Raw genomic sequence first — 23,382 nt, 5'->3', positions numbered from 1 at the left:
CTGCTTCGGAGGTCTGATTTCCAGCTCATTTAAGTCAATTTAAAGACTCGTTACATTTGATTAGCCTTGGATCAGTCCTCAAGTGGGGACATGTTCTCAAATGCTTTGAACAGCATTTCAAGTTGACAGTTTATATGAATGCTTAACTGGTAGATACGCTGCACTGGGCTGAAGGGCTGAACGTCAACAATGTGGCGTGCTGGTGCAGCTCCTGGGAAGGAGGGAGCTCACATCACCCTGTGAGTTGGATCCGGTACTCCAGCAGCAGCTGCAAAACAGCACCCATCAAAAAGGCTGTTCAAACGGTGAGGTTTGACTCTGGTGGCCAAATGCTGAGCATCCGTCTGTTCCTAGGCTGCCACAGCAAGCCCTCCTGCTGTGAGCCTGTCAAGTTACTTGTGCATGCTCTGGACACTTCAGTGGGGTGCCCCCGGTAAGTGGCTAACACACAGCCGTGCTGCTCTCCTTTAAAATTGTTGTTGGTTTGGAAAAGGGAAAAAAAAAAAAAGGCGGGGGATTGGGAAATCTATCTTTCTGCTCAGAAAGCCAGTTTTGAGACAGACAGCAGCCTACTGCCAGAGAAATGAGCACACGCTAATTTCTCCTTCATACCCACAAGGTGGGTTAAAGGGCATGTAGGGTTGGGGTCCTTATGGGAGAGTTGTTTTAGGACTGAGAGTCCTCTGCCTGAACCTACCTTCTCTCACTCCATCCTCCATGGGGAGCATCTCCTCTTTTCTTGTTGCTGCCCAAAAGCATTCCCCTGGTCCTTGCAAACTCCCTGAAGAGACGGTTATCCTAACAAATGCCAAGCAAAGCCTCTGACTCATTCTCGCTGGCTCGAGCCCTGTCTCTGTTGTCAACTGGGGTTTCAACCCAGCTCTGAATACTTGTAGCAGTGTGTAATCGCCAGTTTGTGATCTCTGGTTTTAAAGCACGACCAAAAAAAAAACCAACGTTAACTTTTGTACTTCACCATAAGATTCTCTGGGGATCACCAGATGTTGTCAAGCCATTTTATTTTTTTTGTTCACAAAACGGGTATTCATCAAACAAATTTGTTGCTTGCTGGTTTTGTTCATAATTTATTTTGAGCTTGCTGTAGCAGTATTATTGTGAATTTATTTACATTAAAAAAAGTTGATAAAGGCAAAGCTGATTATGGAAAGGATGGGTGATTCAACAGTTCTCTTAATGCCTTTTACAGGTGCTTAAATGCTGCAGTAACATTTCTGTGAGGACTAAAATTTGATCATCCGTTTTCTTTGCCTTCCCAGTAGCATGCCCTTTTCTACTCATTTCCTGCAAATATTTGTACATTACTGTTTTGTTGGTATAAATACTGGCAGAAAGAAAATATCAAAGTCTTGAATGATGAAAAATGCCCCCTCAATTTTAAATTCACTCCAAGTATTTGGCATTAATTGTTTGCACTTTCATGTAACCAGCTAAAAGAAACGCCACCATATGACTTATTTGAGCAACTATGACGAATCAACACAGTTCAATAATGACTACCAGAAAAATGATGAAAACTGCTCACAACTTGAGCTTTGTGTTTTCTAAATGGGAAATGACTCACTAATTAGGACAGAGGGTTGAGGATATTGGACAACGGATACTTTAGGACATCATAATCTACTAGTACATGGTCCACAAGGTGAGAAAGGCTAGATCAGTGGCATTCATCGTGTATGATGCATGAAATGTGACTGCTTTATGCAATAAAATCTATTGGCTCTTCCTGCATCACACATTCACTAACACGTGCTTTCCCAGGGTATTTTATGTGTATTGTACACACATATATACAAAAAACAATGATATGGAAGCACTTTCCAGTAATTAGAAAGGAATGTGTTCCCACAAGCCAGACTTGGGGCACCATTCCCTCCTGCTTCATGTGGAAGGAACACGATTCCCGCTGCTCCTTCCACCAGAAGCCAACAGATTCTGCAGATCCTGTCCCGCGCACGCCCCTCCTGCAGGGCTGCAATGAGTCACTCAGATCACCAGCTTCTCAATGCTTAAAGTACTTGTTTCATCCTCTTCGTTTGAGCCAAAATACCCAGGGAGGTCGATCATCTGCTGCTCTGCCTCCGTTAAGCCAAAAGTAGTATTATCATAAAAGGCAAACTCAGGGTCCAAGGGGAAGCTCTGGCACTTGTCCCTTCGGTACTGGGCAGGGCTTACATTCAGGCCTCTCTGGGAATTATCTTTGCCAGCTGAGCCTGTTTCCTTCCGCCATGTGCCTCTGGAGTTAGGTGAAGGGCCCCTTTTACTTCGGCTGGTCTCAGGCTTATCAGCTGCCTTCTCCTGACCGGCAGGCTGGCGGTCAGTGATGACGTCCAGCTTCTTCACCGGGGGACCTGCCCTGTGGTGGCACTTTGCGCCATGGCCCTGCGGTTCACACCCCAGCACAGTGCTGTGGGGCTGATCCAGCTTTTCACAAGTTGGATTAGTGTTTCTTGATTTTGGCCGCATCCTGTCCTCCAAACCCTGGTCCCACGTTCTGGTCCTGGAGTTATAGAGAGGCGTCTGTCGGGGGGTGAGGGTGGACATGCTTCTCTCTCTGAAAGGCCTGGCCTTTTTAGTTTCATGGAAACTGGCTGTTCTTCTAAACTGCGGGTTTCTGTGACAGCCCCTCTCGGGCAAGTCCCCTCTGTTATCCTGGTGCTTGAAATGAGCTCTTCTTATCAAGGTTTGGGTAGGGCTCATTGCAGGATTGGCATGTGAGAATGGAAAATCCAGCCTAGCATGAGAGCCTTCCCCCAGGAATTTGGGCTGACTGGCTGGCTGGTCCAGAAATGGAGATTTGATCCTAAATTTGTTTGTTGCTGCCTCCTCTTGGTTTTCACCGCTCAGGGGAAGCATTGTGGTGGCACCAACAACTGTGTCCGTGAGGGGATTCTGAGAGACGTGGTACACCTTGGTGGTCTCAGTCAAGCCTTTCTTCTTCATCTCTTTCAGCTGCTGCTGTGCCAGGCGGTAGCTGAAAATTGGAGGGATTATTTTTTGGGCATTTGGCTGAAAGTTCTCACTTCCAGAGGCATCATCTTCTTGGGCAAATTGCAGGCTTCGCCTGTAGGTCAGAGGAATGTTGACAGGGGCATCCCCTCCCTCAGCAAAGCTGTCCCGCTGCTTGTTTCCTTGGCAAATGTTCTCTTCATCAGAGTTTTTGCGGAAGCCGGGGGAATGGACAGAATTTCGGCGGACAGCAGCGCTGCACTTCTGAGCTCTGCAGAGCTTCCTCCAGAGGGTGATAAGAATGGTGGTGAAGATGATGAACAAGCATAAGGAGATACCTGTGATGGTGACTATATTATTCGCTTTCTCGTCCTCTCCTGGCTGGACAGAAGGTGGAGTGGGAGGCTTGATAGCTGTAACAAAGAACACACGGGTCTGTCAGAGTTGCACTGTCATTTGCATTTTGCTATTTTAGGATGGATACTTTACTGCAAGGGAAAAATAACCAATTAATACAGTACAGGAAGTTAAAATGTGCTTATCATAGATGACTTACTACTGATGACTTCAAACTGGCAGAAACAGACCTACTTACTCTAAATCAAGGCTACCACGGGCCTTTTAAATGTAATCATACTTTTGCCTGTCCTGCCATTTCCGTAAGGCACTCCTAAATATGTGTAAAACCAGATAAGAATATTTGCCCTCCCTTATGAAGTACCTTAAGATCACCTGGTGAAAAGTGCTACTACCCAGGCTACTACTTCAGGTATCGATTTAAAATTATTTTTAGGATAGATTAAGTGGGTGTGAGAATTGCAGTGAGTCTGAAGAGCAGAGAGGCAGCACTAGGAGGGGCAGTGGAACTTTTCCAAGCAGTCCTCTGAGGGTGGTTCTTCCACCACCGCCTGGTGTCGCAGCCCCAAAGGACAAAACCACCTCCCCCACAGCAGGTTCCTAACTGAAAAGGCAACCATTGCTCTGGTGCCCCTGGCATTCTAGTGTTGACACTCTTCTGCCATGGACTGGAGATGGGCCTTCAAACAGGGAAAAATACCCTGCAAACCTGTAATGTGAACATCTCAGAGCTTTCTACAGCCCTATTTAAACCTCTGTCCTACATGCTGCACCCCCCTACAGACAGCTGAAGCAATGAGAGATTAATAATTCTGTTTTTTTGGATAAGGTCTCCAACATTTCAGTGGCAGCCCTGAGCAGAAAACAGCCCAGTTGATGTATTAATTGCTCCAGCAGCTAATTTTAGTGTTAGGTAGCACTCATTTCCCAACTTCTTGTGGCCAAATATCAGCTTCATAAGGCCATGAAAATGCTGTTGGAGGACAAAGCTGCTCAGTTGTGGTTGACAAGAGCTGGCAACAAAGCTGTGAGCTCAAACTGAACCAGTTAACAACCTTCTCCTAGTCTTGTAGTTTTATCCAGAACCCAGAGCCTTCCATCATGGTGATGGACAGTCTACTGTAAAACTTTCCAGGTGCTCCTGCTAGCACCACAGTGACTATCCAGCCATAGGAAACGCATCTGCAGAATAACAAGCAGCAGACACTGTGTACTTCCCATAATCCAGAATAACACTCATTCAACAGTGAGCTGGTAGCACAACTATTAGGTGTGCAGGATGCACAAATACACCGACAAACACAGGCCAGAAGGTCTCAGGCTGCTACAAAAACAGACATGCAGGGTGCTGGGTGGACTTAAGACTCATTTCTTTGACTCAGGTCTATCTGACAGCCTCAAGACCTTTGAAAAACGCTGCCATGGGATTAACCTTGATCTTCGTGTCACTCCGAGAGCTCGACATCAACATAAAGAACAAGACCACTGCCTGCTGAATCTTTTTTGGAGGATCCCTAAAGCTTGCATTCAGCCCAGTGCTATTATGCCTGGAGCATGGAACACTGGTGTTCTGAGGGCCTGAGCAGGGATTGAACGCACTGACCCCAGGGGAGAAGGCAGGACCAGCATTTGCCTTGTTCAGTACCACCAGAGCAGAACAATTTATTTGTTGCTCATCCTTCTCTCAGTTTCACAGCTATTTTCTAAAGACTCAATTTTCTATCTGTAATGCACACTGTGCTGTATCATTTGGAATAGAAAGCTGACGGCTAATAAACAAGGAGGTCTGAATCGAGACTTAGTCCTAGGTTTGCTTCTCTCCACCTCATCTACTCTGACTGTGTGCTGGTTTCATTTATTCAGCCATTTGCTCCATCTACTGGACTAATGACTACAAACATAGTTATGCTGAAAAAAAGCTTTCCTGCTTCAGAAAGGTGCGGACAGTCCGGGGGTGGGGAGGAATGACAGTCCCAGCCTGAGATCAGACAGCAGATGAACACCGTAAGACCACAGTGTCATCACTTCTCAAGCAACCTAAGATTCAATGAGATGAAATCATGTAGGTGATTCTGTAAAGGAAGCTGCCTGACGTGGGAGCAGGATTAGAAACCATGTGCAGGAGAGAAGTGAGGCAGTTCCTCCAGATGATCCCATGTCAATGGGTGCAGATCCAGGCCTCCTGGGCATCTGGGTTTTCTACATATAAACCCTCTTTATTAACCCAGAGACCCCACTGTCTGACCCGACTGAATTTGAGGATTCTCCGGACCTGCTGAGCGCTGTCAGACAGTAACTCCAACCACACCACCACGGGCATGTGCACCACATATGCATAGGACAGCTGAGCCCTCTGGAAACCATCATATGCCTTATACAGTTGCACACCTGCATGGAAAGAGTGACACCTCCAAGAAGCACCAGAGAAGCCAGTCACTTCTGTGCGTGTAAAGCAAGGTGCACACCCAAATCACATGTCCAGCACACACTCCACGCGCAGAGACCCCTCTTAGGGAGCTCTGCGCACCAGGACTGCTCTCTGAGCTCCAGAGGAGTGGGGTGAAACCAGCAGGCAAGGAGCCAAGCCAAACACTGCTTACAGAAATACTTCTCCAGCAGGTAACAGGAGGCATGGAATAGCACAGCTCAGCATCAGCTTTTAGAAAAACAGCAACTACCCCACTGTGTTTTGCTGGTGGCATCACTACCCACAGCAGTCTGACAGAGTTTGGCACAGAGAAGACAACTAGCCCTAGAGCAAGGCATAGCTTTAAGCTGCGCCCCTAAACATCAGACACAAAACATCAGACACAAAACACCAGACAACGTAACAGCAAGCTGTTAAAACATCCCAAGTACTGCACAAACACTGACAAAATGCAATATATGGCTTGATGGAACGTAATTTTTAATATTTTCCCTTCACCCGACCTTTTGTTCAATACCAACTAATTTATTACAGGGCTCCACAAAACATTTCAGTCCTGCCTGTATACTTCTGAGGCATTATTCAAAAAACACCTTGAAGCTGGTTCAAGCTAACACCTCCATCAAAAAAGGAGTCCTCTCCTCTTCCTGCTCCAGCTACACATTCTCCCCCTCTGCTGCACTTCCCTTTTCAGTGGCAAGAGCATTGCAGTGGTCAGGTGATAAACACCCCCCACACACACATACCCAAACTGTCCCTTTTTTAGCTGTCTCCATTCCAGTTCTCCACACTCTACTTTTTCCAGCAGCCAGCACAAGCAAGCGCATGGAAGCAGCCAAAGCAAGGGGGAAAGCATTGCTCACTTTGTAATAGCTTAAATTACCTGTTAAATTACAGCCTGAGAGCCTAGGAGCCTTCACAGGCCCTGGGCACCTTCCCCTGCCCTCCCCATCCCTGCCCCTTCTGGCACCTGTGGGACATGAAGGCATTGGAGCTTACAGATCAGCCAGTTTCTGAGCAGATGGACCCCTCGGCATCAGCACCCTCCTTTTCAGCAGGGAGTTTGCAAGAAGCAAAAGTTTTGCACGGACTGAGCACCATCACCCCATTAAAACAGACCACTTCTGCCCCTCACGCTGGCTGCAAGCACCCAACTATGGTGCTGGCACAGCCTCATCCAGCCTCACTGTGGCTGCTGTAACCCTCTCTCGCCTTACAGCAGGGTCGAGTCTCCTGTATCTGCACCCCCTTCCCACCTGCCAGCACGAGCCAGCCTGCCCTCTTACTGGCCAACAGTGGTGGCAGGCTGGAGCAGGGGGAGACCTGGCACTGCCACCTCAAAAAAATTCCAGAGTGGGACCCCCACACCGTGGCTCCCAGTTGGAACCAGTCTTCTTTTAATAGGTTTCCATTGCCTGGAGTCTTTGGCCTTTGGTACTGAACATGCTCTCCTAGCCCCAAGATCCCTCTCCCAGCTCTTCCCCACCCCTTCCATGGCACTCACAGCATGCAGAAAACTTCTTAAGCCTTGGAGCCCTATCTCCAGCTGTCACACAAATGCATGGAGGCTACTGCCCTACTCCATCAACCGCAGGAATGTGACACCCCCCTGACATCAACATGACCGAAGGAGAGATTCGATGCTTCCATTTTACAAAGCCCTTCTAATAACAGACCCTTTGCTTTTGCCAGGGCAGACATGCGACCACAGGGAAGAGGACAGCAGTGCTACATACACAAACACTCCTCCAGCGAACACAAGGAAGTCTCCCTCGGTGATCCAGCGCAGCCCGGTTTTGCCGGCGAGGAGGTGAGGCACTCTCGGAAGCGCTCCCGGACGCCGTCCCCGCAGGTGACGCTGCAGGGGCTCCAGGGCTGCCATGGGCTCCACGTTTCTGCAAATACACAAGCTCACAGCAACAAGGAATGTTGTCTGCCTCCTTACCTTTACAGACACAGCCATTTGTCTTCTCTTATGTAAGAAAACCAACAATAAATAACCAAACAATGAAAACAGCAACACCAAAAGAGCAAGCAGCATCCAGGGACCTGCTCCTGTTTCCATCAAAGTCTGGGGCAACGCTCCCCCTTTTTTTTCCTCCTTTTTTCACTCCAGTGCCAGCCAGCGACACAGTGGTCGGTTAACTGAGGCTGGCAGGACCTGCCCGGAACAACAGCAAATGGAAATTAATCCACAAATCTTTGGAATGGGTTCGTAATTTATATATTAATCCAATTCCTGCCTGACAAATAGTGCTTTTACAGCAGGATAACTTCATTGACTTAAGTGTAGTTACTCCTGATTTATATGATTGTGAAAAGAGGAAAAGCCTACAAGGCCTAATGAAACGGCAATATTGGGGTTTCTCTTTATTATCTTCTCAGCACACAAACATGCTATTGACTCATTCGTTTGACAGCTTACAGGTCCCTTTTGTTTTATTGCTTATGGTTAGGCAATTAACGCAAGATGAAATTTTGCAGGTTCATTTATTTATTTTAAGTGGAGGCAGGCTCATGTTCTAATGCTACCTCAAATATTATAATTTTTTAATATGTCATGAAATCTCTCTTTTGCTTAGGCAACATCCTCATTCAGTGTTCAACACTCAAACTTTACACCAGCGAGAACCCAGAGAGAGAAAAAGACCATTCCTGCCCCTATCTGATAGCTGTGACACTGAAGCAGGACCACAACTTTCAATTCCAAACCAATGCATGAGTCCAGGTGTAATCTTTAAGGACAGATACCCTAGGGACCCTCCTGTGGGTCAGTCGACTCAGTGACCTGGCTTTGAAATGTGCCAAAAAGAAAAACAATAGACCACTTATTCCATTTCACCACTCACAGATAGAGTGGAAAATCAACTAAATCACAAAGTGGAGATTATATTTGCTAAAGTTTGCTCTTCTAAATAATTCATGGTGTTGCTACTGCCAACACAGGTCACAGTCTTTAATTTTCTTACACCATTGCTTTGCTGCTAGCATGCCACTGAGCTCCCAATCAGTGAAGAATTTATGATGTTAAAGGACTAGACAGTGTTGCATGACTGGAAATGGCTTTATGATTTCACGTTATATTGGTTGCTGTATTGTTCATAGCGTGTTATTATTTTTAAAAGTCTCAAACAAAAATAAATACAGCTGTGTTTTAATAAACATGAAATTTTAACTGCTTTGGGCCCTGTCCTACAAATTTTTGTGAGCACGCCAGGATGAATAACATGAATGTGAGCAGCATAACAACCAGCGGGGCTGCTCTCCTGCGTGCAGGTACTCACCTGCATTGCAGGATGGGGCCCAGAGGTTTGGAGCTTACACTTGTGCTGTCAGCCAAGGCTGTTATGTGGGCACATACTCACGCACATCTGCATGCACACATGTTCGAGTACATCTGTCTCGCCTAATGCAGAGTAGAGATGGACACGGTGAGACACCCCGGTGGGGCTGCAGTGCTAAGACCACAACACCAAGTGACCTCCCCAGCTATTTGCCACTGACTCTACCACAATACTGCGATACCCGTGATCCCAGGCTGTCTTTCACTTTGTGCACTTTCTGCACCTCTCTGCTTTCACCCCTCTGTCTCTGGAGCTGGAGAGCTGCTACAGCAGGGGAGAGGAGCCCAGAGGCAGGCTGAGCTTTCGCACTCCTCCTCCAGTTTGCAGCTGCTCCAGTTACCAGTAAAGTGCAAAATGGAGTAAAGTGTGTGGTGTTGGGAGGAAAGGGAGTCAGAGAATACCAAGGAGGGGGGAACTAGGGAAGTTTGTTGGTGTAAGGAGTCCCTCAAAGGCACAGAGCCTGGACAACTGCAAAATCACATCAACTAGCAAGCAGAGCTATTAGTGAGAGCAGCAAGAAAAATGGCCGTAATCAATAGTTATTCAGGGGCCCACTGATCCCTCCTCCAAAAGTCTTCATGGTATCACTGTATTTGGGGATCTCACAACAGTTTTCTTCATATCAGTATTATTAAAGACTCCAGCAGCATCACTGGCAGAGGGAGGTAGGCTAGCTGGAGAAGCACCCACCTCCTTGTAGACTACTTTATGTGAGCAGCTTGGCGAGTCCCTGCCATAATTTCTAGTGCATGAGCTAGCTCATTACCCTCTCTCCACATTCCCTGATCGTTTAAAGTTCTGTTAATTACAGTCAGATATACAGCCAGACCCAGAAAGGTTCTGGTTGCCTCTAGTGCTAACACCGGTGACAGTGGAAGGTGCTTGGCAGCCTCCGCATTGGTGCCTGCGGGTTTCAATGTACAAGAACATTTAGGATGAATAATTTTCTAACTTTGACATCAAATCTATGATGTGCCCATTGCTCCAAGGCACTTTTCACTGACTTCAGCTTCAGCTGAGGGCAAAGAGTTCCTTAGCAAAAACACGTGGCATCCATAGCTTTGGGGCTAAGAATATGTGCCCTAAGCAGCAGGAGAGCAGGAAACACTCCACCTTCCCGAAAGACGGGAGATTTAAATTCCTGCAACGTGCTCTGCAACCTCCTGCAATTACCAGAATGTAAAAGAAAATGAAGCATAGTTTATTCTCCCCCAAGGAAATTAAATGATTAACCTCCATTTAAGACAAACAGATCCAAAGTGCCAGGGGATAAACCAGAAGGTATGCACTGCAAACTAGCTCTAATAAGTGTGAATTTTTTCACATACAATTGAGGAATCAATTATCAACGTGAAGACATCTAACTGATGAGTTGGTTTGAAATAGCTGACAGTTGGCAGATCTGCCAACATGAAAGATAAATGCAATTAACTGTGTTAATTGTTGCTCTGCATAAATATCTCCCCTCAAATTTCTGTGTTCTTAACACTTGGAGCATGCAGTGGTATCCAACAGCGCAGTCAGCAAGGGATGCTCAGCATCATCCTTCCAGCCTGATGCATGTGATAGTCCTAAACACTTCAACAAGACCAGTGATATGGGACAAAATCACTAATTATTTGCAGGCTCATGTAAATGCCTATGCTAGCCTAGGGGATTGCAGGGTATTTGTGGAAGATGAGATGAGTTTTAAGGTCCTGAGACTGGGTGTACATACATTGTATCAGTGTTTGGATAAGACCTGGGAAAAGACATTTCTCACCCATACCATGTTTCTCTATTTCCATGGAAATGAAGCCTAGGTGCACTGAAATGGTAGCATGATCCAACAGGTTATTAATTTGGACAACAAAAGGATGAGGATCCCTTTAAAGGAAGAAAACCTAGACTTCGCCTGGGCAAATTACAGTCTTTTCCCCACAAACAGGCATCTTTAAGAACTGCAGAGGCACTGCCTAAAAATTTTTTTTCAGAAGCTAAGAGCTATCCCAGTGAGTCCGTAACACTCGATTTATTCCTAAAATGCCGGGGGTGTGGAGATGAAGCATTCACTGACAGAGGAGAAGCAAATGGGGCACAAACCAGCCCTGGCACACCCAGATCCCCTGCATCTGCCTGTTCCTAAATAAATGCAAGCCAGGTACAGTTTCAGGAAATAGAGCTAATTGGTTCCTACATTTTCCTACAGATAGGCAGGTCTGATTCACACAGTCTTATTCAGCTAGCAAGAATTTGATGGAAGCTGTATATCCCTGCCTGACCCCTAGATACTTCACTTACTCCTATCCTCCCTTACTGACCGCTTTTCTCTTCAGAAGGCCTTCCCCTACCTTCCTCTTTCCATTTGCTGGCAACATCTGCATTTCTTAAGCCCTGCTGACCTTCCAACAGCTTTTTTGACAGTTGGCAAAAATCAGAGGAACAAAATTCATCTCTGGTGTCAGCAAGTACAAGATTCTTCACTGGGAGTCACACCAAAGTTGAAACCAGTCTCCGGAGTGTAACTAAGAACTGTAAAAGAAAGTTAATTAACACAGGAAATATGAAGAAAATATGCCCGTTTCTATGCTGAAGCATTACTGACTAATTTTATCAGTCTCATCCTGAATGTTTCAAGTGGGATACAGGCTAAGAAATGAAACATCATTCTAAGAAGTGCAGAAGTCTCACTGCTGGGGACACTTAAATCCCAGATGAATAAAGCACAGGATAAAGCGTTGAAAATAATGAGCCTTCAATGCCTCTGTTGCTGGGTAAAATGATCTAACAGAGTTTCCTACCTCAGACATTCAAATAATCTGGTCAAACACAGGGAAAAAACATAGCTGCATGACTTTCTCTAAGTCACCTGTGTGAAACAGTTAACACCCCACTGAGATGAATGAAGTGACTCACACCTCGCTGTTATTTTTTTACAGGTTCTCCAGTTAGAGCCTACAGAAAGCTGCACAAGTGCTGGCTCACATAATAGACATATTCCCCACCTTTAATAGACGTATTCCCCACCTTTAATAGACGTATTCACAGTCTTAGATAGCACAAGCTTTTTTGCGACACGCATTCTGAAGCTGATGACGTGCTGGAAGAGCTGCCGTCCTGGCCTGCTCAGGGCCACCAGGAGCTTTCCCCTTCCTACTCCAGACACAAGCCAAATTCCTGTTCCACAGGCTGGACTAAACCTGGCTGGGATGAGGAGTAAAGAGCAGGACTGATGAAGGGCGACGAATATAACTGATTCCTGATCTACAGAAAATGGGTGTGGCGAAATAATCTTCTTTTATCTCATCCTCTGTGGTTTGGATGAAGATAATTTTAATGATTTAGGAGCTTTGATCTTTTACAAGACGATATCTCTGCTTTGTAATAATAGAGCATATGCTAAATGAAGTAAGAACTGGCTGTGACAGATTTGATATGCAATTGTCAACAAAAAACCATCACCAAGTGGGAATGCTTTTGGAGAGATTCCAAAGGGATTAGCATAGGCTCAGTGCTGTACAATGCTTGCCTACTTGACACAAAAATAAATATAAAACCATTACTGAGAAAATATGTCACTCCTGTGATGACATAAGTAGATAGTGCAGTTGTATGGAGCAATGTAGGTTACTTGGTAAGTTAGGATAACTCAAGCAAATTAAATTGTAAATCAGGAAAAGGTAAAACATAGGAAGAAGGAATACAAATCGTACCTGCAGGATGGTAGGCTACATATTGAAAGGTCATACGCAAAAACATCTCGAGAGTAGTTTACAGGGTAAAAGTTATGGCAAAATTAGCTAATGCAAAAGTGGAAATTAAAGCAGAGGAACAGTAAGTAGCTGCTCAACGGGCATCGGTAAGGACATCAGAACACAGCACCCAAAGCTGGTAACCCTGTCATCAAATAAAAGGACTGTTAAAAAAAAAATGGAAATGGAGCCAAAAAATGAACCAAATTCTGAAGAAAATACCTTCCAACTAAAGACTTAATCTTTTCAGTTTATTAAAAAGAACACTGAGGCTATCTGAAAGGACTGAGATGATTTGGACGTGCAATGCCTTTGCGGGGGGAAGACAGTGGATAGGAAACAGCTGTCTCCTCTAGCAGAATGCAGCTGAGTAAGAGCCAGTCACTAGAGGATGAAGCTGGATAAGCTTTAGTTATGAAAGACACAGAGTTTCCTTTAAAAAAATAAATAAAATCAGAGTATTGAGAGAAATTAGCTGAAATGTCTCTGTTTTGTGGTGCCTTCAACAAAAGACTGGATAACTCTCTGGAGGATAAGTGGCAGTCGAATGCAAAAACTAGTTGTGGGATTCAACACCAGGGTAACTGGATGAAAAGTGATGGCCCATGCTGCATGGCACCCCAGACGAGAGGATTTATCACCTCTCCTTTCCTTAAACTAAGTGAGTTCAGGAAGTTCAAATCAGAAAAGAAGTGACTTGTGGAGAGGTGCCTGTTGTGCAGCAGCTATACGTTTTTATGTGAGCAGCTAGCAGGGATCCAGGTCTATGGACAGTGCCCTGCAGCAGAGCGAGAGACACTCCTAAGCCCAGGAGAGGGCTTTCTGAAGCAGCCAGGAGGAGGATGGCCATCGCAGGTTCACTCTGCCTGTCATGGCTTCAGGCTGATGCGCCCCTCCCAGAACACCCTGCTCCTTTCAAACGCTGCCTGCGGGCTTTGAAGTCTCACAGATACGGGCACCAAGTCAGATGTGCTGCAGTCTAATTAATTTCAGGTTGACGTTTTATTTACAGCTACGCAGTGTGGTTTCGCTTTCATTGGCTTTGTAGATTTGACACTTCTAACTTGGCAGCTATTGACTTAACTCTGTTCTTCACAGGCATAGCCTGATTCTTTCGACTGCAGTTGTAAGGATGGTGCTATCGGGGAACCCAAAGAAAACAAAGCAGATTGTAGGGAGTCATTGCTTAAGGTGCATCTCATCAATTAAACCAGTCAAATACTGGGCACAGAAACATATCTATGTCATATCCTAGGTATTCATCTGTCAGGGTAATTATCTAGATGGCATCAGTGTAACATACCACCCAAGCACAGAGAAAGAATTCTCTCTTCCTTTTTTCCTTGAGAATTATCTCCATTAAGAAAATAACATGCTTTCATTTTTAGGTAGCCTTTCTTATGCCAAAGGAAGAGAGAGAGTGCCAGAGAATGCAGATGGGAAGTTAAGATGAAACAAGAACTATGTACCAAGTTTGGCATACGGTAAAAATAGAGGCCAGTTTTAGTACAGAGTGTTAATTAAAGAGCTAACAGTTTTAGAATTTATGAAATAGTACAAAGTAAGACCACATGACACTAGGAACCTAATTAAGGTAGGCTGTGTCTGGACTGTGTGCTATGGAGCATGTCATACACTCCTGGTCTCCTGATGACTCCACTCAGAGATCTGCCTGTGAAGTGCAATGACCATTTTCTGGCTCAAGTTCCTACACTTCCTTTTCAGGGAGACCAGGGTGGGGAGGTGTAGAAAACGGTGTACATCTCAAACCTTTCAAGCCAAACTCTTTGTTCACAAGGGAAAGACTAATTCATTACGTATGGACACAAGCCTACTCCAAATGAAAACATTTACTTTTCTGTTCCATGGTGTAGGCAACACAACCTAACACAACCCAATCCCAATCCCCTCCTGCACATACAGCCCATCCCTCACTGTGGTTGCCTTCCACAAATGAGGGATGAGAAGGACATTTGGCTCATCTCCTTCCTCTGCCATGCTACTGTGATTTGACAACTCTGCCAAACCATGGACTGACACCTCTGAAGCTATGTTTGCATGAGATGTATAAATATAAATAGAATAGATATAAATAGAATGTACAGATATTCCTTAAACAGGGCTGAGGAATGGGTTCAAGCTCTGTCTTGTGATCATACTTAACTGTGATCACTCCTTAACCATGATCATTCATACTCCTGGACATGGTTTTGGCTTCTGCCAACAAGCACTCTTGGTTATATCTCAAATGACTATGTGGACCACAGACTGTCCCTAGTTGACAGTCTGTATGATTCTAATCTTTTCTGGGAGGAAAAGTTTAGCTATACTAATGTGACCCATGATCTGCCAGGTGGCCTCATGGGTCAGAAAATACACCCTGGTCTGTTTTGAGCAGCCAGAGACACATCTTGAAAGGCTGCTTGAAAAACCTGCAAGCTGTCCGAGTAACACAACAATGTCTTTCACTGTGGCCAAATCCTGATTCATTTCACCAAAATTTGTGTATGTAACAGGTGGGATTCTAAACTCCTACAGCAAATGGGCTAGAGAGAAAGAGATCGAGGTGAGGATTCAGCCCGTATATCTTCTATACTCTTGAATCACCATTCTGAGACACCTGTCTCTCTTGACTAAAAACCTAGACAACTACTTAATGTTGGACCCTTGGCTTTTAGATACTTAAATGTCAGCAAGACTAATCCTACCTTTAATGTCTCCAATGGACCAGATCTGCTGCAATAGCTTCTTACCTCACTGAGAGTGCCCAGTTTCAGTTTTACCCAGACTAGATAGATACATTATTCATTCAGAATACCCCAAATGGTTTTGGTTGGTACTTAGTGTTAACTTATTGCAGTTTTAAGCTACCACAGTGGCATTTGCTACCAAATGTCCTTGTGTACGCCTCTACATAACAGTCTACTCCATCTTGTTCCTATCTGCATATGACATTGCAATTATTTTACCTGGTGTAGGAGACCCAAAAAGTAGCTATTCAATAGGGGACACCACACTAAAATCTATTTATCATTACCCATGTTGGCCAGGAATAGTACTGATTTTAGCTAAGAGAGGACAAACATCAGTACAAACCCATATTCCTTTGGATCATCATACACTCTTTAACTCTTGTTGGGAAATTGCTTCGGTTTGAGAAATTGAAGAGGTCAAAGCAATATTTGTTCCTCCCCACATCAAACAAAGTGCAGTTAAACTCTGTCCTGTTGTCTCCTGGGTGAAGGGTGTTTTCATACAGCCAAGTTGTTCTTTGACTAGGAAGTTTAAGAGCCTCTTTATAGACGACAATTTTTCCACTGCTAGAAGTGCACGGTGGAGAGACTATGAAGACCTGAACAAAAGTTTCGCATGTTGCTTCTGGTGCCACAACCAGTCTGTATCCAAATTTGTGGAGGAGATCTATGGGTCCTATGGAGGCAATGACAGAATGCGTTTCTAATGATTTCAGCAACACAGTGATGTATGTTTCTTGACCAACAGGTGGGCAATCAAACTCTACCCACTGGGACCTAGACAGTGGGATTCCTTTGCTAGTTCTAATGCCCAGAGTCTCATCAGAGCTTACTCTTCTGAATTCATAAAGGGTGCTGGTGAATATCACATCCAGTGATACCACTGTCTTGTTCATGCCACACAACTGCTCATTTGTAAAAAGTCCAACTTGAAGGGAGTTCCCAAGCACCTCTGAACTCTTGTTCAAATCAATGTGAAATACAGGCCATTCCACATGAAGGGTGGACACACTGCTTCTGCTCCACTGGGCAGCACTGCCGTTATCACTGGGAGAGACCATTCTGAATAAGAAGTCCCCAGCACTCTTGAAATGGAAACACTCAAACTCTACCATCCCCTGGGACTGATTTGCTGGAAGCTGTTTTCTTGCAATTATCTCGTTGGTGCTGGCATCCAGCAGTAGGATGGACAGATGCTCTGCTGACACATTACCACCACTATAGTATTGATATTCCACAGACACTGTATCATTGCTGAAGGCTACATGACCCGGGCGTTCCAACAGGAGATACTCCATTTCACTGAGAACTGAAAGGAAAACAGTTTCACAACAGTATTAAGAACTAAAGAGACAAGCAATTGTTTATCATCTATACTATGGAAGGAAACAAAGATTTATAAAGTGGATATTTAAGAGTGGTTCTCAAACTTTTTAAAGTTAATCAGTTCACACAAAAAAAAGGTGCTAGCTATAGCAATTAAAGCTCACCACCTCTCCTTTGTGCAGGGATGAGGTTTGGAGCAGCTCAAAGTCCACTGCAGTAACACGTTCAGGAAGGTTAAAAACAAGGTTTAAAGAAAAAACCCACATAAACAACAAAAAAAAACACCAAAAGAAAACTTTATTTATCAGGATAGATTCTAAAACTTCTCAACTTCTTTCACTTACAGATCCTTAAAGTCCACTTCACACTGGTCAGCTGTTGTTTCACTTACTTTAGCTATAATTTAGCATAAAAGGACAGTAGTTTCTTAATACAGAAACATGAAAAATGTCCCTCAAATTAAATAAAATAGGAAGTCTGCGTGATGCTTTTTGAAGCCTCTTCTCTTGCTCTGTCTTATGAATCTTTCATTTTGCTCATTTGCATCACAGAGACACTTGAGTGAAAGAGCTGAAAATAACAGTGATGGTGACTGCAGCACTTTTCTTGTCTCAGATGTGGTGCAACATGTCTAAATGACATCATTTCATTATAAATGGCGCAGTCTTTTTAAATGCACTTCTTGCATGACCATGTTGGTGCAAGTTGCCAAATTATCCTGAGACATGCTGTAACTAGTGGGGATAGATGATATCTAAAGCAATGGATTCGGAAGATCACATTTCAGTTTTCAGCTCTGCTAGATTTTCTGCATTGCTTGAAACTTAAGGATTTCAGACATAGAAAGGTTATCTGAAAAAATGGGAACTGCATACATCTATTCCAGATACAGAATGTGCTGTGAGACATCTTTATTTAATTAATTGTCTGGGAAATGGCTTTTGAGTCCTGGATGGAAGGTGCTACGAAAATGTAAAACTTCAGTTAAAGCAATCCTTTCATAAGTAGTATCAACTAACAATACTTTGACTTGTTAAATCTGTTACACATGTCTTAAGATTACCTCAAAGAAAGCTTTGCTGGAAAAACACTGCAACTGCCAAGGCAAGCACTCAGCAGTCAGGAGTAGCAGGACTCATCTCATGTAATATTAGGCACCTACCACTCTAAGCTTCAATTTGAGTTAGTCACCTTGGATTCACTTTCTTGTCAGCAGGGAAAATTTTCAGGAAGAAATTCATCTGACCAGCTATAGACATTTACATCAGGGTGAGGTGCAGTGTGCACTAGAATTGCCTATTACTCTCCAGCTGCTATAACACATGCTTAAAATAACCAGCTCCAACCACATCCATAAAGTCCGAATGAAGGTGGCATGCACAGCCTTACACATATAAATCATGCATAAACTCTTACATATATGTACTATAACTCAGTCTTTAATTTGCATGACTCAGTACTACTTTTACCACAAGTCGCTGCTTCATTGGCAGATGGATGGTGCTCGTTACCAGAGGGCTCTTTTGTTCTCATTCTTCCATGGGTGGTCCCATGTATTATTGACTGCACACCATCCAAAATCCATCCTGATAACACAGAATTATTCATTTCCCCCATGGACTCTTATACTATGATAAGAGCACAATACATTAGTGCATTAGAAATATTAATGAGTTTATCTTTCCAATATTCCCAAAAGATGAGAGGATGTCACTATTCTTGTTTAGTGTGTTAGGAAACAAGACACAGGCACAGAGGTGAAAACTGTCAAGTATCAACTAATTGTGGATGTCCTAAGAAACCCAGGACCTGATTTTAAATAAAATGATCCTTCAGACATCCAAAGCAGGATCCCATTGATCCCAGCTGTGGTGAGCACATGGCAACCCAGCAAACCTGATCTCAACTCAGATGCTCAGAGAGTAGGAAACAGACCCTGAATGTCTGTGAAAAAAAATGGCTCTCTATGAATTGCTCAGCAACACATGCTCCTTGCTCTTCATGTTTTAGTTTGGTCATCTGTGCCTGTTCCTATTTTCCAGTCTTGTTCCTACCATCACTTACTGTTAATATCTCTTGGGTACTATCCTAACTCCATTACTGTTACCATGGTTCTCCAAACTCCTGCCCTCATCTCTTTGCCTTATAGCTCTTCTTCCTTCTCCAGTTCCTTGGGCCTGCAATTAACTTCAGCAAGTTCCCACCTTTCTTGCTTACTGCTAGCATGACAGCAGAGAGCAAACAGACAAGCAATTCTAGTGCCCAATATTACAAACGTGGGGGAACTCTGCTACCCTGGGCTGGAACATGCGCAGTATTGCGTGGGGCTGGCAAGAGGAGCCAGCAGGAGCTGGGGCACGCTCGACCCTTCAGAGACCCTTCATCACTAACTCATTTACAAGGACTTAGATCTGGGCCAAGTCTGGGCAAATCTTCATAAGGACAGCAGAAAGCATGTCCCAGGCCACCATAAGCACTCTAACAAACATGAAGTTTCCACAACTGTGTTAGTCTCCCAGTGACATGGTTGCCAGTTGCTGGTTTTGGTTTCTTTGAACATGGGCAAAGTGATGCATTTCTCTAAAAAGGAATTGGCTAGATTCTACTTAGCTGAAACATCACAAGGGAAAAAGAAATCAGACCATGGCAAAAACCCAGCATGAAAAATTTCAACTTCACACTTAAAACTTACAACAAAAACATTCAAGTGATAGTAATGAAAAGCATTGATGTTTGTACCTACTGCTCTACTGTCCTTACTCTCTTTTATGACTGTCTTGACTCTCTTGCACTATTTTTTATTTGCGATGGCTCAGATGAAGAGAATTAACACCACAGTGTATGTGTGTGGGAGGACTGGAGAGAGGCCAGGGAACTGCCACGTAGCTCCCATCAACCCTAATGCAGATCACTTGGGAAGTGAGGAAAGTGAGCATTATTGGAGGAAGCTGTTACAGCATTACAGAGCTCTGGCTGGTGCACCTCAGTTCACAGCATTCTTTTCCCCATCTTTGGTTAATAACACAGGAACTTTGCACTCTTGCACAGCCCACATAGCAGTTCCACACGATGTCACAAAAAGGCACCAGTCAGAAGTAGCCAGCTTCCACCACAAGCTCCTTCAGATGCCCTCCAGCCTACTGTGTATGCATGACTGTCACATACCAAAACTTGGTCCCAGTTGTTCAGCCAGGGGCAGCATTCAATGCATTTGTATATTTTTGGTTGTTATTACAATGGTGTCCCATTGAATGGAGCCTGGCTATGGCATCAACAACCTGCCAGAAGAGTCTTTCCAAGAATTCACGCTTAGAAAAAAATCAAAAGGAAAATACTTGTTTTCACCAAAGAGCAAGAAGAATTATTTGAGGGTGCTATTCTGATATTTTTTTTTTTTTTTTAATTGTGTTTAAGCTAACTTGGGTTGTGCTGTTGGCTTGTCAGCCACCAGTAGCACACAGCTAAGAAGAACAAACACATCAGAAAAACCAATAAGAAATAAGAATACTGTTTTGTTGTATGTTAGGGCTTTTTTTAGTATTACGGTAATTTTCCAGAGCATACTGGACCATTTAAAAAATAGTCTTGGTCTGAAACAGAGAAGTATATGAGTGAAATAGCTATCTAAAAACTACATACACATGATACTTAACGATGTGTATACACAGAACTGTTTTGAAGTCATTTTCTGAATTATGGACCACACTTTAACTGGAAATAAGGCAAAATACGATGCACCTGAAGTCTGCAGCAGACATTTAGCTTTTTAACTGCACCCTGTAATTACTTACTGTGCCACGCTCTATAAAGTTCAGGAATAATAGCTTTTACCTCTGAGTCAACTAGTTGTGAATGCCTACAGGACTGGCTCACCAAGAACCAGTGGATATTGCAATCATTTACCTCACTTCTTCGGTTAAGTGAATTTAACGCTTACTTTCACTGTGTTCCCCACTCAGTGCAGTATTCCTAACTTGGCTAATTAACTTTGTCCATTAAAAGAAGAAACGGTACTAAAAGCCACAGACAAATGTCTCCACTCCTACTGGAACTAAGTTCATCTAAAAGATGGCAGTTCTAGGTTCTTTACACCTTCTAGCAAAGCCTTGTTCTAGAGCAGAGATGGAGCAAGCACCGAGGCATGGGTAGCTGAGCATACTTACTATTCAGTCATTACCTACAATCAGATTTTTCTCAGTCATACAAGGACAGCAAACTGCATACATTTCTCTCCTTTGTAAGACATCTTCAGCTGTTTGGTGCATGACCTGCTAGCACAGCTCATTCCATAAGCAGGGACTAAACAATCCTTTTTCCTTTTTTTCCATGCTATAGACATTTCAGCAGTGCATGGCTTAATCCTTTAGCATGGTCTGACAGTGTATGGTAGCTGTCAGAACACTGCTTTTAAATTAGGGATGTAATTTTTGAAAACATATGTATTATTTAGGAATTAAGAGCCCCATTGTGAAAATTTCCAATTCACTGTGCAATAAGGAATTTATTTCCTTTGCAAATATACTTCCTACTTAGTACATTCTTGGAAAAGATAAGACACCATGCATAGGATGCCCCTCAGCTTGCAGACATCTTACACTTGTCTAACTTGAACTTAGATGTCTAACCTCCCTCCTTGGCAGCTGATGGTGAGAAGGTGCTTTTTCATTCCACACATCTCAGATTGCAGATGGGTTGGAGCCACTTTCAATATATGCCGATTTATTTGTGGACTACTCAAACGAGACTGATGGCCTCTGACTAGCTGCCTAATTTTACATGACTAAAATTGAATGAGTATGAATACCACCCTTTGGTTTATTATACGGCCAGAGGAAATAACACCTCTGTTCTTCTCAAAAGTTCTTTAAGTGGCAGCTTAGGTCCATTGGATGGGGGCTCAATCATAGGAGGTTGCCCATACTGTAGATGCTTACATCTCAGCCAACCACCTTTGGTTCCTTTTATAGTTAACGGAGAGAAACAGGTAGCCGTATGGCACGGTTCTGCCCATCCTGGTATGGATACCTAAAATAGGTCTATCTTTCATGATGTTCATTAAATATTATGAAATACGAGTCTTACTAGAGAGCAGAGTTCCAGTTACTGCTGCTAACACAGCCAGTCCCTCAATGATGCCCACAGAAATCGGTTCATGTATCATTTATTTCTCTGAGCAAATTTACAGCAGGAAATGTTCCTGACACTCTGATCTACAGGGGCAGTTTACGCAAACTGCATTTTCCACCTAAATATTGCATAAGATCTAGACTATATTACGCACATATCAGTGGTGGCTTCTGTGGCATCTGATTTCAACAGATCATGTGGAAACAGCACCATCCAAAACCACCGTGTGAATATACATCTCACAGTTTTCCCTTGATAGCTCTAATACTCACCATAGTCACAGAGCACTACTAACAACAAATTTGAAAAATCTTTCAACATCTGTTTCATTCTGACCAGTGAGATCCCAGGTCCTTTTACTCCTCATGTCCTTCTTCAGCTCCAAAGTGCAGGCACTTTTTTCCAAGAACACCTGAAAGCTAAGAAATTACAGCTGTGTTGACTTTGCTTCATAAAATACAAGAGGGAAGACATCACACTAATAAGTAAAAAAAAATAAAAATACACTATTAATCAACGTTTTCCTTCCATTTACTAAACAATTACTGATACTGTATCAATGGATCTGAATAAACACAATTACAATTCATTGTACAATAAATTCTCCTTCCTGAAATGTCTCCTGAACCAGAACAACAAAGACCGGTCACAACAATTTATGTTTGCACTGCAGTGACTGCTGCTGTGCATGTCTTATACTAAGATCAAGACTCATGAGAGCAAAATAACAAGTATTTTATACAAAGTATAACTCTGACCTCGGCACATATTGATACTGGAGATTTATTGCTGCTACACAATGCATATTACTTACTGTCAACTGCTTTCAAGCACGAAAGAGACTCAGTAGAAAACTACCATTTTGGTCCTCAAACTGCCCTGTTACTCGGGTCCAGTAGTATATTTAGTTATCTTACTAGATTTATGAAAGATCTATAACTACCTTTTATGTCATTCAGACTGATCAGATGGAGAAGGTGCTAACTTCCACTTCTTATTCCACCATTTTTTAAGTTTACATTCTCTACAGCCTTTGTTAAGCCAACAAAAAATCAAGTTCCTTCTGGCAAGTTTCACAATTTTATGTCCATGTGCTTTAACCTAGTGTTTATGAGTCTCATAATAATCACATAAAACAGGTTGGAAGCACAATGGTAGCAGCGAAAACAACAGCAGCTTCAGAAACAAATGCAGGGGGTAATCTAAAAGGAGAAGATCTAGCTTAAGGAAATGTCCTGGTTTGAGGTAAAACAGAACCAATTTTGTTCAGTAACTTCGCTTCTTAGCTGGGCCTCTTCTAACTACTGAAATTAACTGCATATTGTGCAGACAATGTTCACTCTCTCAGA

At 43.5% G+C, this 23,382-nt stretch overlaps 1 protein-coding gene across 1 annotated transcript; it reads right to left on the bottom strand.

Moving 5' to 3' along the window:
- Positions 1-255: 255 nt before the first annotated feature.
- THSD1 (thrombospondin type 1 domain containing 1) lies at positions 256-22,363 on the bottom strand (the record flags this gene model as incomplete). The annotated part of the gene is made up of 4 exons (XM_082482154.1): positions 256-3,380; positions 7,489-7,647; positions 15,924-16,889; positions 22,306-22,363. 4 exons carry the CDS (start codon positions 22,361-22,363, stop codon positions 2,005-2,007), a joined length of 2,559 nt encoding a protein of 852 aa, XP_082338280.1. The 3' UTR covers positions 256-2,004.
- Between the last annotated feature and the right edge of the window lie 1,019 nt (positions 22,364-23,382).

Source organism: Vanellus vanellus, assembly GCF_965231255.1.
Source record: "Vanellus vanellus genome assembly, chromosome: 1".
Lineage (NCBI taxonomy): Eukaryota > Metazoa > Chordata > Aves > Charadriiformes > Charadriidae > Vanellus > Vanellus vanellus.
Note: the sequence above shows the minus strand (reverse complement) of the source record. Positions and strands in the feature narration are given on the sequence as shown.